Source organism: Drosophila nasuta, chromosome 2L (assembly GCF_023558535.2).
Source record: "Drosophila nasuta strain 15112-1781.00 chromosome 2L, ASM2355853v1, whole genome shotgun sequence".
NCBI lineage: Eukaryota > Metazoa > Arthropoda > Insecta > Diptera > Drosophilidae > Drosophila > Drosophila nasuta.
Window position 1 is genome coordinate 22,883,300 of NC_083455.1, and position 17,402 is coordinate 22,900,701.

General features: G+C 35.6%; 1 protein-coding gene across 1 annotated transcript in view; it reads right to left on the reverse strand.

The window, feature by feature from the left end:
• The window catches only part of LOC132783621 (GTPase-activating protein skywalker), a 55,300-nt gene that overhangs the window by 11,628 nt on the left and 26,270 nt on the right, over nt 1–17,402 (reverse strand). Inside the window, 2 exon segments of the mRNA XM_060788914.1 lie at nt 1,031–1,235; nt 1,298–1,500. Coding sequence (XP_060644897.1) covers nt 1,031–1,235; nt 1,298–1,500 — 408 coding nt within the window.

Consider the following 17,402-nt stretch of genomic DNA (forward strand, 5'->3'; position numbering starts at 1 on the left):
TACTCGCGTTTATTATTATTATTTTTTTTATTCAAGAGATAATCGCATATTCTAAATTAAGTGCGCGACACTCTTGAACCCAGATTGAAGTCGATTGTTTGTCTCCTTCTCTCCCTCTCTCTCTGCAAATGGGGGTGTTCAGAGTTCAGCTGAAGCTGAGATTACACTGCGTATACGCGATGCAAGTGATGATAAGCAAATACTATTTTCCTCTTTTTTTTGTTAGGGTTACAGAACCGGGTCAGGCGCCTGTCATTTGTAATCGCAGGCAGGTGCTTGCTACATGTGAGAACTACGGAAATTTGTAAAGGTTGACAATGAAACTAAAATGAAAACCTTTTTCCGGTTGCACATATTTCCGTAACTGAATGCAGCTTCATATTGTTTACATAAATATTTTGGCAGTGCGTTGAATAAATGAATAAAGTTGTGGATTTACGAACATGAATTTGTTCGATTTAAAGAGTGTGCTAAAACAATTAAAAGTTGTCATTTAAAAATATGAATAAACTGTCCAACAATTAAAGAATCCCTAACGAATTTGATGAATATGAATAGCTGTTGAATTAATTCACTGTTCGATTGCTCGGCTGGAATTAAGCGGCTCGTTCAATCTCTGCCCACATGCGACCAGATTAATCCAATTTGAAACAGCTTAAAAATAAATGAATCAATAGAAGTCTGCTCTTAACAAATGCGGAACTATTTACTATGCAAGTACATAGTACAAAACAAATATTCAGTTGTGTACAACCAAGGGCTGTGTCTATTGATTTTGTTATTGACCAAAACAATTAGCCAGAAAAATCACGATACATCAATTTGCGCAGAGACGCGACTTGCTGAAGAAGCAGCAAAGCAGTAAATTACAATTTGTAGCAATTATTTGTGTAGTCGACACAACTAATGAGAAAAACAAATATATAACGAGAAAATCAAAATGAAACTCTCGAGTTAAAAGGGCAACGTAACTCACGTGAGTTGATTTATTTAATTTGATTTGTGTTTGCGTAGTATTTGAGAGACTTACCCGACATGAAATGCAAAAGTAATGATGTAATTGGATACAATACTGGACTGTAGGTAATGTCGGGGCAATCGTAGCCCAGCACATTCACAATGCGATCGGCAACCGAGCGTCCCGTGCCCGTCAAATGGTACGGCAAACAATGTGTGGCATCCACAAATGCGGGCAACATGATCGGCTTCTCCGACAGCTCCGTGGTGCCAAAGACCTAAGTTCAAAAGTGTACTTAATTAGCATTTATTTAATAATGTGTTTCAATTATTAACTCACCTGATGCACCATCTCCCAGTAGAAGCCATCGAGCACATTGCTTTTGGTCAAGTGTTGGGCACAGAGCTGTGGCCACAATTGTGAGCGAATCGGTGAATTAATTGGCCACGAATTCTCTCTGAGTATGTTCTTAACAATGTGTTTTTTGCCCTGCTGCAGCAGCTGTTGGATTTCAGTGAATGAGCGCAGCGCTGGCTCTTTGCCTGGAATGAAACAGAAACAGAAACATTCATCATTAGTTAGTCAAGTGTTTCTCGCTTGGGCTAGGTCACGAACTTTAATGTCTAACAATAAATAAAGAAACTGTGAAACTGAACTCAACTCAACTTAAATGACGTGCCGCACGACACAAATTGTAAATCATGCAACACTAAGCTTTATATATTGTATATATAACTGATGTATATCAGGTCTTATATTGTTTTTGCCCAAGTAAACGGTTTGTTTGTTGGCCAGTTGCAGTTCAAGTGGCAAACTGATAACTCAGCTACCAGAGACCACTTAAAGTCTCATATGACATTGCTGCTGCTGTTGTTATTGTTGTTGTTGTTGCGGTTGCGGTGGTTGTCGTTGTAATGATAAGCAGACTAAGCCTTCGCTTAGAGCCATTTAAGGCTCATACCAAAACCCTTGTTGCGGCAAAAACCAATTGAACTTGCCTCTCAGCAATAACTCACACAAATTACGTATACGTCACGAGTGGCAAATAAAATACTTGAGTTTGCAATTAAATTTGTGTGTGTGTGTTCTTGTTTTATTGCACTGCATTGATAAGCTTTATTGATAGATGCTTGTTCTACATACTCGTTGAGGATTTTTAAATGGTCTCTGTAATTAAAATGAAATTCAACTGTTTCATTGACAGTTATCGCTTGAATGTCTTACTTCAATTATACACGCTTTATCAATGCTTATAAATTTGCAAGATAATGATAATAATTAAACTTGAATGGTGTGCAAACAAAATTCAGCAATAAATAGATTGTATTTTAAGTACCCGCAAAGCAAGCATTAATTATCAATTTGATTTGTCTTACATTGAATTCGAATTTTAAATGGAATTGATAAGCAAACGCGTTTATCTACAAGTGTGAGTAATTTTTGAGTAATATATTGTATTAAATGCTAATGCAAATTGAATGGAATTCAATCGATACAGCGAGTTCACAAAGGGGAACTCTAATTGAAGTGAGAATATGAAGGGAGTGAACTAATTGAGAAGAAACATTCGATTGAAATGTTAACTAGAGATGGGAGTTAAATGACTATTGTTTCGGGCTAATTGGGGCGAGAAATGTCGCCTCTTAGAGATGGGAGTTACATGACGAATAGAGATGGCAATTGTTTCCATTGTAATGCATTGAAGTACTGAACCCATACAGTTGGGAATTATGTATTGAAATGAATTAAAAGCGATGGGAATTCTTTAAGTTGAGTTGCCACGAAAACTCGTACTTAATGTAAATAGAAGAAGTCACATATCGAAACACATTGAAACACAAAGATGTTAAGATTCTGTTGCATTCATATAGATGCAAATAATATATCGAAACTAATGAAAAAAAGAAATGGCATTTGCTAAGATTGAGTTGCTACAAAATCCCATAGTTGACTCATTAATTGATATGTAAACTAGAGATGTAAGTCATAGATCGAAACACCTTAAATATGGATGGGTTTTCTTTCGATTATTTTGCATTTCATAGAGAAGACAGTAATAAAATATACCGTAACGTATTAAATAGAGATGATAGTTGCTTAGATTGAATTGCCTTTGAAACCCATACCAAGATCGTTAGAGCTGGGAGTCACACATCGAAACACATTAAATAGAAATGGAACTTGTTAAGATGCAGTTGCATTCCATTAAGATGGAAGTAATACATCGATACTAATGAAAAAAGATATGACAATTGCTAAGATTGGGTTGTATTGAAGTGACAAGAAAACCCGAAACCTGAATCATTGATTCAAATCTGTTGCAACAACAAAATGGAATTTAAAGACAGGCATATGTAATTGCTAAATAGATGCTGTTTAATAGAGATTAAAATAAACACAGATGACAATTGGTTATACTGATTTGCTCATACTTGACTTATTAATTGCTGGGTAAACTAGACATGATAGTTAGTAATGTCTCGAAACACATTCAATGTTCAGATTCTGTTGTATTCTATACAGATGGAAGCTTTGTATCGAAACGAATTAAATAGAGATAGCAAGAATACCCGAAACCTGAATCATTGATTCAAATCTGTTTGGAATTTAAAAAAAAAATCAAACATATGACACTGCTAGATCGATATTATTCAATGTTAGGTTTAAGTGCGAATACCTCGAGTATTTTTTTGTTTTGCGATTAGCTGCGAAATGCAGCAAAGCACTTATCAGCCGGCTAGCTAGCAAGGTGGTCAGCTGCTTTAGGAGGCCAAGATGTAGGTCGGGGGAGGGGACAATCACGTTGTCGTTTCTGCTGTCGATTGGCGGAGTTATCGAAGTGCTGCTGCCATATTGATTAGTTATCGAATAAGTGCGGATAATTGATTGTGCATTGCGTACATTACGCCAACGCGACAGCTGATCGATTTTTGCATGCCAGTCGTAGTTGTAGTTGTTGTTGTTAAGCTGTTGCTGCTCGTCCCCGGTTCTTATCACTTATCACAAAACACAGACAGAGACACACTTTGGGTTTATTTGTTGTTCGTTGTTTTGTTATTGTTGTCATTAAATGGCCCCGGAGCAGCAAACCTGATAAGATGTCAAGCCCAGCGCCAGTCATCAAACAAATTGTTAATTTCAACGAATCAGAATTATATATATATATGCTATATACACATATATGCAATGTCCATATATAGTTGAATTTTTTTACTACGCCTTGAAAAATATCATTAATATCATTTAACCAAAATTGACTCGGTTATGAGCATGTGAAAGCTCTGCTGTTAAATATCAAATGACGCCAGAATGATATAGAAGTGATATAGTGAGGGGGGACGTGGGTGGTTGTTGTGCAGTGTTGTAAATGCAATAACAATAATAAAAAAATATAATTGACTGAGGCTCGTTTGAATTTCCAGCGCTTCTATCTACGATTGTAATTAATCCTCGCCACAGTTCATTTGCATTTGTCAGAGAGTCTTTGCAATGAAAATGTTTAGCGAGAAACGCAACAAGTTACAAACAAACACATACAACGTTGTTATAATAGCATTAAATAAACGTAGATGCGGTAATTTTCCTCTCGACACCAACAATTTCATTCAATAATTGTTAGCGAATGCAATTTCTTATTAAAATAATTGCAAATTTACGCTTGTAATCGTTTTTAATATGCCTTGCATCATAAATAAAATATTTCAAATACTCGTAGTTGAGAATTTACAACTATTTTACATACATTTTATAATAACAAATTAATTAAAATGTTAATCATTTGAAACACTTTGACTTTTAATCAATTTATAGACATTTTCACAACATTATTTTATTGACGTATGTTTCCACTTTTGTTGACTTTAAAACCTATTAACTTATTTATGATAATTTACCAAAAATATTTTTATACTTCTTGCACGATTTTGCACAACAATTTCGTGACGTCAAACAAAACGCTGCCCTTTAACATCGGAGAAGAAGAAGAAGAAGAAGCAACGCGTAATTAACATTATCTTTTTATCCTAATTAAGCTAATTTTAGTCATGCGTATTTAACTAATTATCTCTCGACTACCTTCGGTCCATAAACTTGGGCTCGACATATCTTATGTTTATATTGCTATTTTTAAAAGAGAGTTGGATGTGTTTTTATCTCAGCTGCTTTGTTGATCCCTAGCAAACTCTATAAAACACACAATCGACTGTGATTGATGTCAAGTTTGTTTCACATTTGGTTTAGTAAAACAACAAGTAAGAAATCTACAATCGAGTGTACTCGACTGTGAGATGCCCGCTACCCACTTTTATTTTTCCCTAAATATACCGAATATACTGCAAAAATACTAAAAATATACCAAATGGTATATTTTGTATATCGATATAGTACCGCATTCAAAATATACCATAGACGGCAGAATATACCAGGCCAAAGCAACTAAGAGCCCTAGTAAGTAGGCGTTTTAGCCCATATAAAAGTATTTCTTTAATAACTTCCACAATTTTTATCTGATCGAATCATAACTATTATATTATATTATATATATTCGCAATTCTAGCTTTAAAATTACGCTTGTTATTCAATTTTTTGATTTGCGGGGGCGGAGGTGGGCGTGGCAAAAATTTGAAACAAACTTGATCTGCGTGCAAACATAAGAAATACTGTCGAATAAAATTTATGGCTCTATCTCTTATAGTCTCTGAGATACAGTGTTTCATACGGACAGACGGACAGACAGACGGACGGACATAGCTATATCGTCTCGGCTGTTGACGCTGATCAAGAATATATATACTTTATAAGGTCGGAGATGCCTCCTTCTACCTGTTACACACATTTCCTTCCGGCACAAAGTTATAATACCCTTCTACCCTATGGGTAGCGGGTATAATCGATAAAAGCTAAAGATAACTATGCGGCGTTTAAATGAAAAGTTGAACATTTTATGGAGTTTACTTTCGAAATTAGCTAACACATTTTTTTTTATTTTATTATTTGTTGTTGTTGCTGATGCTGCTGCTGTTGAATGTTTATGATGGAGTTTATTACCTGGACTAAACTGCCAGCACTGGCATTTGGTTGTTATATCATTCGAGCTGGCCGCTATAAACAAGGGCAGCTCAAAGAACTTTTCGCACTCGGGATCGACGTAGACGCTGCTTCGTCGACTGCTGAATTGCTCCAAGTCGCGTATGCCCAAAACTTTGCCAACCATTTTTGAGTCGCTTCTTTCGTCGTTTGCTTTGTTGTTGTTGTTGTTTTTGGTTTACTTTGCTTATATTTGGCACCGAGTATTTTTTGTCAACTTCTGCTTCTGTTGTTGTTGTTGTTTTACTTTACTTTATATGTGACACAGCCACAACAACAAATACATTTATGTAGATTTTTTGTTTTCGGTTGTCTGTTATTTATATTTTGTTGTTGTTGTTTTTATTGTTTTAATTTATTGCGCTCTGCAATTTGGTTGCCTCGTTTATTCGTCGTGCGAGCGGCGCAGCGCAGCACTTGAATTTAATTTGCAGTACATTCAAATTTATCAATTCACATTTTATATTTTTTTATTGTTATTTTTTATTTCATACGCGCTGCTTCTCTTTCCTTTTGTTTTCGGTTTTTTTGTTAATTTGTTGTGTAAAGAATTTCAAAAATGTTGAATTAAAATTGAAACTGAACTGTTGCTTGATTTTGGTTTTGTTTGCTTTTTGCTTGCGTGCGTGTGTGTGAGTTGAAAAACATCATTAAAACAGAAAAAAGGGTTTCTGTCAATCGAAATCAATTCAGTGCGAAATCGATTCGATTCCGACTAATTCATAATTCCCGTAAACGGCCCACATACGTCCGACTCGTTTGAATGCGTTCAATGTTCTGATCAGCCGTTCAGTTTCTTGCGGCAACGAAACCGAAAGCCAACACCAAATGGGGTGGCTAGCCAGACAGCCAGCCAGCACGAAAGAGCGACAGAGACAGCGAGAGAGAGGAAGAGTCAGAGAACGCCTAGAGTCAGGGAGTCAGAGAGCGGGAGAGCCTGAGAGCGCGTGTGACCCAAAGAGAGTGCAGTGCAGTGGCGTGTGCCTTGATGGCGCGCGGCAGAGCGACGTGTGATCACAAGTTGGCGCGTGCAAGCTTTGCGCCTAAAGCTTTTTTGTTTTCGGCTCATGCTGTTCTCTCTCGCTGTGGGTGTATTTGTTTTTTTTTTTTGCTTGCGTGCTGTGATGCGCTCACTACTCGCGTTGTTGCTGTTCACATAGTATTTCGTTTTGTTGCTTATCGCTAGCGCCGTCGTCAACAGCTGTTTTCTGTTTTCGTTCTTTGCCTGCCTGTTGCTCGCTATTCGCTGTTCGCTGCCCGTTGACAGCTTCAACAACACGACAATGTTTACGTGTGTTTATGTGTGTGTGAGTGAGTGGGAGAGCGAGGATGACAACGTGAGAGAACACGACCCAAATCTATGTGTAAATTCTTTTAAAAATAGCCCCGACGGCTGTAAAGTGAGGAAAATTTCGTAAGCTCACGATTTGGCAATGCAGCGAAATGAATGCTTGGAAAAGCCACCAAAAGAATAAAAATTCCTGCATACGTTACGTATACGTAACGAGCTCAGGTTGGGAAATGCCGCAATCAAAATTGTTTATACGGCCAAGTTTCTCTTTTAGACAGCAAATTAGATTTATGAGCCTCTTTTTTTTGGGGCCGCCTTTGCGGACCTAATAATCAACAACAAACAATGTGGCAAGTGGAAAATCGTTGAAATATTTGTGGAAAATTTCTGTGTTAACGGATGCTTAATATACACAGAGACGATACACATGCAAACCGACTTATTTATGGCTGATGAGAAACGTCGGCATGATAATGTTTGGCAATGATAGATGAGATATGTGGAAGGGAAATGGAAACGTTTTCCGATATCAAACTCAAATTGCCATATTAGGAAATGGTCGGAATGGCATTCAGTATAATTGTATTAAGATTTTTCCACAAATAAAAATACTATCTTTTTTTTCTATATCTCAGAATAATTATCCACAAATAATTCTTGACCTTTCGTCAGCAACACTTTGCTTTCAGCAAGCTGTTCAGTTTTTCATTCACAAATTTTCCACATCTCTATATATATATAAATGGCAATGCTCCATTCACCTATATTAAGCAGCTGTAATGTTTCGTTTCATCTCACGTGATAGTTTCTATTTCCTTTTGCTGCGAACCGCATTTCAACAAAGCAACCGCAACAAAAAAAAAAAAATAAGAAAAACATTTAATTTGCCGCTTCCCATTTTGTGTTTACCTTTCTTTTTACGCTTTTTAGCATTAGTTGAACGATTCTCGTATACACAAATTGATTTTTCACATGTTTCGTCAGTCAAGGTACGTGAAATCTTTTTCGCCATTTGTTTACCCACCAATTATACATACATACATACATACTATATATCACTTGAGTATATAGCCTCACACATACATGAATATTGAAAATAAACAACGCGTGGCCATTGTGAAAATGTTGTGTTTTGGGTCCAAATGATTAATTAGTCGACCCGTTTTGCAGCAAAAACCAAATGAAAATGTGTATGTGTATGTGGGAAAAACATGAAAAACCGACAAAATTATTGGCAATTTTCTTTTCGAAATGCCTATCTCAGTATTTTGTATAGCTAGCCATTAAAGCGACTTTTCTCAGATGAGTCAAATGCCAAGAAAGTTCTTGCTCAACACCTCTCGTCTAAATTTAACAGATCATATTTGATATACGTACTTTAGATAGGAAGGGATAAACCCGCGATGTCTTGCTAACACTAATTTCACTAATTTCCGTCACGTTTCAAAGACACCTAAATTGGCCAACAACAAAATATAATGCATATCTAGATGACGCATGCCATGTTTATAGTTTTATTATTAAGATAAAAAGCATAAACTATTTACGTATAACATTCTTATAATTCTTCATCTAATATGCAGTTCTTTCGAGTTTTCTTTTAGTTATTCGTAAAGCGATTATTCATGAAATTAACCGCTATAAAACATAAAAATACATATTCCTAGTAAAAGTTGGAGAAATCATTCTGATCACGTCAAGAGCTGTGCTAAATATAATTGCTTCTTATCGCTAAACTGCTGTAATAAAGATATTTTTTCTGTTAAGGGGGGAACTTTTCAGTTTTCCCCAATTATAATCGAGCTCTTATGGCGCTTTGTTTGAGCTAAACAAATAAGTTAACTATTTTGCCCCTTTATCTGCCCTATTAAATACGCATTAATCGCTGCAAGCGATAATCAAATTATTGTAAAAAAAAAAAACAAAACACATTTTAAAGCCATTATAAACTGCAACCAATTCTGAGATTAATCGCCATCATAAAGTTAATTCGCAATTAATAGAGTGCCCCATTATAGATTACTATTTATAATATCAGATATCTTTATGGGCAGCCAAACCTTTCGACACAATCTGAGATATGGTTTTTTTTTCTTTTTTTTTTGTTGAAGATTGAAAGTTCATCCAATTGATGTGCACTAATTCTAATTGACGTAGTTTATTAACCAATTCGTGAACAGATTCTAACACAGCGCTCACGATCTATTCACAATTTTTCGCAAGGTTTGTTAATTGACGATGGACACATCATGTGCGCCGCACAATTTATACGTGATAAATATGCCAAAATATAGTGAGAATGAATACGAATATTCTGGGTATATATGAGTGAGTGTGTGTGTGGCAATGATGATTTAAGTGAGTCATAAATTAACTACGATTTGAAAGGCTGAATCACATCATAAAGTTCTACATTCGAAGAGAACTGCAAAAAATATACAGTTATAATACAACTAAAAAAACCTACAGTCGAGTGTGGATACAAGCAAAACACTGTGGTATTAAAATACCAAAATAATATACCACAAGAATACTAAAGCATACCTAATTCAATATATAGTGTGTTGATATTGTACTATTATATTAAAACTACACAAAATATACCGTATTTTAACTACAATATACTTAAAATATGTAGAATTAATATACCACAAAAATACTGAAATATTACGAAGGTCAAATTTGACAATTTTCATTGATATTGCAGTACATTTTAAAAATATTTTTCTAAAAATATACTCAAATGATATACCACAAAATACTAAAATATACAAAATTCCATATATGGTGTATTGATATTGTACTACATTTAAAATACACAAAATATACCAGATTTCAAGTATAATATACTTCAAATATGTAGAATTAATATACTACAAAAATACTGAAATATTCGGATGGTCAAATTTGACAATTTTTATCGATATTGTAGTAGATTTTAACGATATTATACTAAAATATACTAAAATGATATACCACACAAATAAAAAATTATACCGAATTCTCAATATAGTATATTGATATTGTACTACATTTAAAATACACAAAATATAATAGATTTTAAGTATAATACACTTAAAATATGTAGAATTAATATACCACAAAAATACTGACATTTTCCGAAGGTCAAATTTGACAATTTTTTATCGATGTTATTCTAAAAATATACTAAAATATTATACCACAAAAATACTAAAGTATAACGAATTCCATATATGGTGTATTGATATTGTACTACATTTAAAATATACGAAATATACCAGCTTTTAACTACAATATACGAATTAATATACCAAAAAATACCGACATTTTCCGAAGGTCAAATTTGACAATTTGTTATCGATATTGTAGTAGATTTTAACGATATTATTCTAAAAATATACTAAAATAATATACCGTCAAAGTACTCAAATATACCGAAAGCTATAATTGGTATATCGATTGCCATACAAAAGTATTTCGTAAATATCTTATACAATTTTTATCTGATTGCATCCAATTTATTCAATTCTACAAACAAACAGCTTGTGGCATAATTTTATTGCAGAGTTCCAAGAAATACGATTGCACTTTGAACACATTTTGAGCATAATGCCATCGCAAACATTGAGATTAACCCGAAAAGTACTTATCAAAGTTGCACTGCATTTCCCGGTAATTTGTTCATTTCGCTTATATTGACATTTAGCATGTCGAGAGAGAGAGAATAAACGAGGGTCGAGAAAACTTTTTCAATTGAAATCAACAGACAAAGCGAAGCAAAAGAAAAAAGAAGAGAACAACAAACAAATAAAATTATTGTGACATGATCTAATGTGCAATTTTTAGAGCAAAATAGCCAAAAAGAAAAGCGGAAACAATACACACACGAATCGAAGAGGAAAGAAGAAAACGCAAGGAAAATTAACAAAAGGGAAACCTTATTCCTCAATTGCAATGCAAAGCTGCTGATGGGAGGTTAGACAACAAATTGTAAATGCAATTTATTAGACCTTTTTTTTTTGTTGCTATTGGGTTTGACGACATTGTCGCAGCTGTGTTTCAGCATTGGTTGCCAACTAAAGCAAAAACAACAACAATTACCGCCGGCCGCAGCTAAATTTAAGATTACAACAAACCTAAAGCAACCGCAAGCAAAAAAACAATAACATTCAACCATATGTAATCTTATTTCTCTTAGCTCTTTCCTATTTGTTTTTATTTCATTTTATTTTTGGCAAGATTAACAGCAAAATTCGTGTTGCGGTTGTTGTCTCTTGTTTTGTTCGTCTCCAAAGTGACAAAATTTTGCTAATTGAAGCAATGCGTCAACAAAAATAGATTTTAAGCACGAGCTTTAAATTGATTCCAAGTAAAGTTCCTAAATTTAGGCTCAATTTACGCATTAGATTGTCGATGCTGTGTAAGCTGTGATAATTTTTGGATTTTTTCCCTTTTTGCGCCAAAAACTGTGCTATAAATAAAACTGTCAAATTGAGTGGAAAGTTGATAATTTGTTGTAAGAGAAAAATGCATCAAAACAATTAGCCCAGTGAACCATATTTAAGCCACAATTGAACCGGTTCACTAAAGTCAAGAAAAAGAGAGAGAGAATTATTATTCCCTCAAATATTCTCTATCACGCTATTGGAAAATTGCACGATTGTGATCTGTTAATCAATTAAATTATTTACGGCCCTCAACGAGCATTCGTCCCGTTGCATATTTAGCATATTCTAAAAATAGATACGCACAACAACAAAAGCAAGCGACACAATCCACCGCACATGAAACTCAATTAACTCTGATCGAGCGCCGCACATGTTGAGTAGCAACAATTAACACGTCGTTGGTTGTTGTTGTTGTGTTTTGACCATAAAACCAAAACAAAGAGGCACATGACACAAGTTCACAAAATTAAAGCAGGCCTGCTGATATATTTTTATGCCGAGATTCTCATCATATTTCTCTTCTCTGGGTAGTTTTCCATGTGAGCGAAATTATATTTGATCTGATCTGCTCGTAAAATATTCTACACACACAGATCGAGCTGAAAAGTTGAGTCTGATCCGATTCATTTGCAAATGCATATTAATTAAATTTTTGCCTTTTAAGTGGGAGTGAGCAGCTGTCGTGCTGAACAGATAGACACGAGCTGCAGCCGTGTCGAATGTGTTTAGTAGGATTTGTGGGATATAAAAATGATAAACTCGAAATTTATATGATGATCGTAAAAATATGAAATGCTCAAATTAAACAATTGATTAGTTTATTGGCGGCTTTTTGAGCCTGGCACAAAGCTATAAAAATTTAATTTTCGTTTTTTTTGTTTTTGGATCAAAGATCAACTCGTGCCAAAAGTGTGGATCAATTCGTCAACCGGTTTTATTCGCACGATTTATGTGAGAGAGAGAGAGATAAAAATTTGCGAAATAAAAACATTCCCAATTTATAGTGAGCAAATTCTTTATACGTTTATGTTTGTTTTGTATTTTGTTGGTTTTATTTTGATGCTAAATAATGTCAAGAAATCGTGCAGATGATTTGCATATTATGCAAAACCTAGTACTAAAATATATTTAAGCAACTTATTTAGACGTCTAATTTAATTTCCCTTGATTGTCAATCATTACTCAATTGAAAGTCTCGTTTCCCCTAAGGGCAGCTTAACTTGTTCTGTGTAAGATTTATGACTCCATTGTTCAATTATTTGTGTACTATGCGATATCTGGATCTCGATAAATCAATAAGCAAGCCACAGGTGCTCGTCATATGCGGCGTATGCGTAATGTTTGCAATTCGCTTTGATTGACTGACTGACTGACTGAAATTAAGCTTTTTACGCACGTACGCAACGAAAGAGAGACAGAGAGAGGGCGAGGGAGAGAGAGAGAGAGAGAGAGAGGGAGATCAAGAGTTGAGTTATGGCGAGGTGCGATAATTAACAAGTTGTCATTTTAAAACCGATTTGGCTTTAATGTGCATTTCGATTGCACTTTTGGAGGCTACACACACACGAACACACGCAAGCTGCAGCTATTTACATAACACATACACACGCACACACACACTTTGGTTGTGCGTAAGCAATAGAAACATACTTAAAGTAATTTAATATAGCAATCGACAGACACGCGACTCGCTTCGTTAAATGTTCGTTGTTGCTGTTGTTGCAGTTGTTGTTGTTGTTGCAAGTTGACAGTTGGACGGTTGACAACTTTTGGGCAAAAGGCGCGCGTGGCGAGCTGCTAACGAAACCGCAACGCCCGAGGGTTGAACTGAAACTGAGCATGCAACGATCTCACGATCGAAGCAAGAGTTACGAGCGAGTTACCCAAAGAGAGCAGCGCACAAGGGCAGCACCGAAAGAGAGTGCAAAAGAGAGGGAGAGAGAGAGAGAGCGGACAAGTTACGCTCCCGAGCAGGTGCATCAAATTGTTTACACAAACATTCGCTATCATATCGAAAAGCTCACAAAAAGCTCTTTTTCCCAATTAGAAAAGCAGCAGCTGCGCTTTTTTCGGGCAATTTCCAACTGAAGTTTACGAGTTCGTTCAACTTCAGTTTTGTTGCTCTATTGTTTTAAAATGGGGGGCGCGACAGTTATGCGCCATAAATGCCGGAACAACTCATTTGTTGTTGAGCAATTATTCTTAAACAATTAACATTGTGGAGCTTCAATCGAGCTGCTATTGACAATTCATTGAGCCATAAATGCGATCGCTGCACCTTTCACAAGTTATTGCAATTGTAATTTATTTAATTTTTGTTTTACAATTGTTATTCTTTATAATGGGTAGTGAAATGAGCAAAAGCGACGGCACAAATCAACTGTGCATGTTTATTAGCCGTGGTTAAAAAGCAACTTTGTTGTCATCATCATCATCATCATGTGATCTCAGCCGTACTCGTTATGGTTGTTGTTATTGTTGTTGTTGCTGCTGTTGCTGTTGTGCAAGGCGCAGAGAAGTGTGAATCAAAGCAAGCGGCCGCATGTGACCAGTGGACAAAGGTAATGAACTAAGCCAAAACGATTGTGAAGTGGAAAAAGACATTCAAGCGGAAGCGGACACTTAATTAAAAGTAGTTCATAGTACTTTGAGTAAGCACAGTTGAAGTATTTTAAAATGTTCAATTCACAAAAAAAAATAATATATGTAGTTTATAGTAAGCACAGTTCAAGTATTTTAAAATGTTCAATTCACAAAAAAAGAAAATAATAAATGAAATGCTCAAATTTATAATTAACATTCACTGCTTTCTTTAATTTTCAGCTCTACAGTAGCGTCCATAATTAGCTAGCCAGTTTTGCAAAATTTTATAGCATACTTTCCGGCAACTGTTCGAAATTCAAGTGGCTGGACTCAAAAAAAACGTTGCATACTTTTGTGCTGTGTGAAAGACAAACACAAACAAATCCCTTTCAATTCTTACTTTGCTGACAGCTGCTGCGTTTCGCATAAATAAATGCAAATTGATATTTGATAAAGATAAGAAAAATAGCATGTAAAACGCACTCAATGTAAAGAAAATAAACATGTGTTAATTGCATTGCATATATGCAAAAAAAAAAATAGAAAAGTGGCTGCTGCATTAGAACAATGTGCGTTGTTTCCCTCTCGCCTATCTTTGACCCGCTTCTCCGATTTCTGTCTGTTATCTTCACCAAATGCAAACAATGTTATCTATTCACTACATAAGAGAGTCGCCAAACGAAAGAGCCAAAGAGAGAGCGAGAGAGGCAACAAAAATAACACAGCTAGTGTAATCTCTTGCCGGCTATAACTTAATTTAAATATGCAGCTGCCATTGTTATTATTGTTGTTGTTTTTTTTTCTATCTTTGCTCACTTTTTATCAACGAGCATTTGACAATCAAAGAGCATGTAAATAAAGCAATACGACAAAGAGAGCGTCAGAGTCTGAGTGGACGTGTCGACACTCAACGCTTGACCTCACCTTAGGCACACACACACACTCACTCATACTCATGCACTCTCTCACACTCATGCACTCGGATGTGTAATTAGTAGCGCTGCTGTTGACAGTGGTGCCAACAAAAAAAAAAAGACACAAGATAAAAGAAAAGCTTTTGGAAAATGTTTTCAACACTTTTTTCATTGCAGCAACATTTATCGATTTTGTGTGATGGATTAGCTACGTTTTAATGGGGGTCGGCTGCCTCTTTCAGTGGCAAACGAAATTAAATTTGCAACTTTTACGGCAAATTGAAAGGGGAAAAGGAAGGAGCAGGGGGCAGGAGGCGGACAGGCAACGGTAGAATCCATCGCCTCATTTGCTATCAATCAATGGAGGCAGCTGGCAAATTTCAACAGCTGTTCCCGTCAAGCACTACAAATATTTATGACTTTCAATTAGACGTGTATGTGATTTTTACGCTTGCGAATTGCTCAAGCGTAGCCCACAATAAAAATCAAATATAATATATAAATGTTTTGCGATAGCTATTCAATTTGTCGATGGGTTTTTCATGGGGCTTTCACGTACAACGTCCATTTGTTGACGTGATTTTTCCACACACAGCTCAAATTGCATTTGCAGACTTCGAGTCGGAAAAAGAGTTTGCAGAACATTTCATGGACTGAACAATTTGTGATTTATTTATGTGTATTATTAGGCTTGACGTTTAGATTGCCAAAGATCACATGCTGGCACATTTAGAGATATTAAAAGTCAGTCGAAAAGTAAGGCAGTTTTTTTTTTATTTGGAAAAGAGCACTGAGAAATACTTTGAGAACAACTCGTGAGATTGTCGCACGCAAGCTGTCGTGACTTGGCACACGAATACAGCACTCACACACACACACACACACACAGCGGCAGCCGCCTTTGGCAGTCATTATTAATAAATCTACTGGCGAGCGTCACTTTGCCTTCCCCCCTCGAGTCTAGAAGCTCACTAGATGTTGATTGCTTTATGTGGATGCGGATCAAAGAAACAAAAGCACATAAAGAAACGGCGCGTAAAGTGAATACACACAGAGAGAAGAGACAAAGAAGTGGAAGAGGAGACAGGAAAACAAGTGGGCGTGTCGTATCATTTTAACGGATTTGATCTCTGAACTTTGCCAAAAATAAAGTGTCGCAATTGTTGGCGATCTTTAAATAAAATATGCTGTTGTTGTTATGCATATATAGGGGATTGCTTTAATCATTTTAATTGGACTAATCTAATCATCTAAAGAAAAACAAACAGCGCAAAAGAGTGAGAGATCGAGAGACAGAGAGAGAGAGAACGCAATAATAAAACATATCCCAGAATAGAAGTGACCACGTAACCATCTATAGAAGCACTACGAATACACTGCATTTCATTTTAATCTTTAATTCCATTTTATAAAGTTATAAAAATGTTGTTCAAGTGGTTTTATACCGATTTCATTTTGATTCCATTTCGATGTGATTTTTGCCAGCGGTCAAAGCGGTCAAATTTTGAAAAGAAAAACAAATTTATTGAAAAGAATTTTCAAACAACATTCAGGTTAAGCCAAAAGAAAAGGAAACTAAACAAAAAGTTTGTCATCAAATAAATAAATGACATTAATAATAATCGAAAAAGTTACAAATTGCAATCGCCCCCGCAATCGCAGCACCGAAATAGATGAAATCAATGAATGGCATAGCTCAAGGAATACGCTTTTAAAAACGCATAACAACTAAAAATAAAAACCAAAACCAAAACAAACCGAAATTGGCAAACTCACAAATGAAACTGGTTTCGGCCAGTTACAGCAAAAGCATCTTCTTCAATGGATGCCTCTGCAAAAAGCATTCGCACACTTTTCGCATATTTTTAGAGGGGGCACGTGCTCCACTGACGTAGCTGCTTCCTCAGAGAGAGAAGAGAGAGAGAGAGAGGGAGAGAAAGAGAGAGGGAGAGAGAGAGAGACGTGGCATTGTTTCAGTTTCATTCCCATCATCTTTGCATTCATTTCTCTTCATCAAATTTATCGATTGACCAAACAGCGCGTGTGGCACTTATGATATACGTGTTCATTATTATACATATATATATATAGTATATATGACATGATCCGATTTGAAAAAGAATTCGAAAAGAATATTTGCA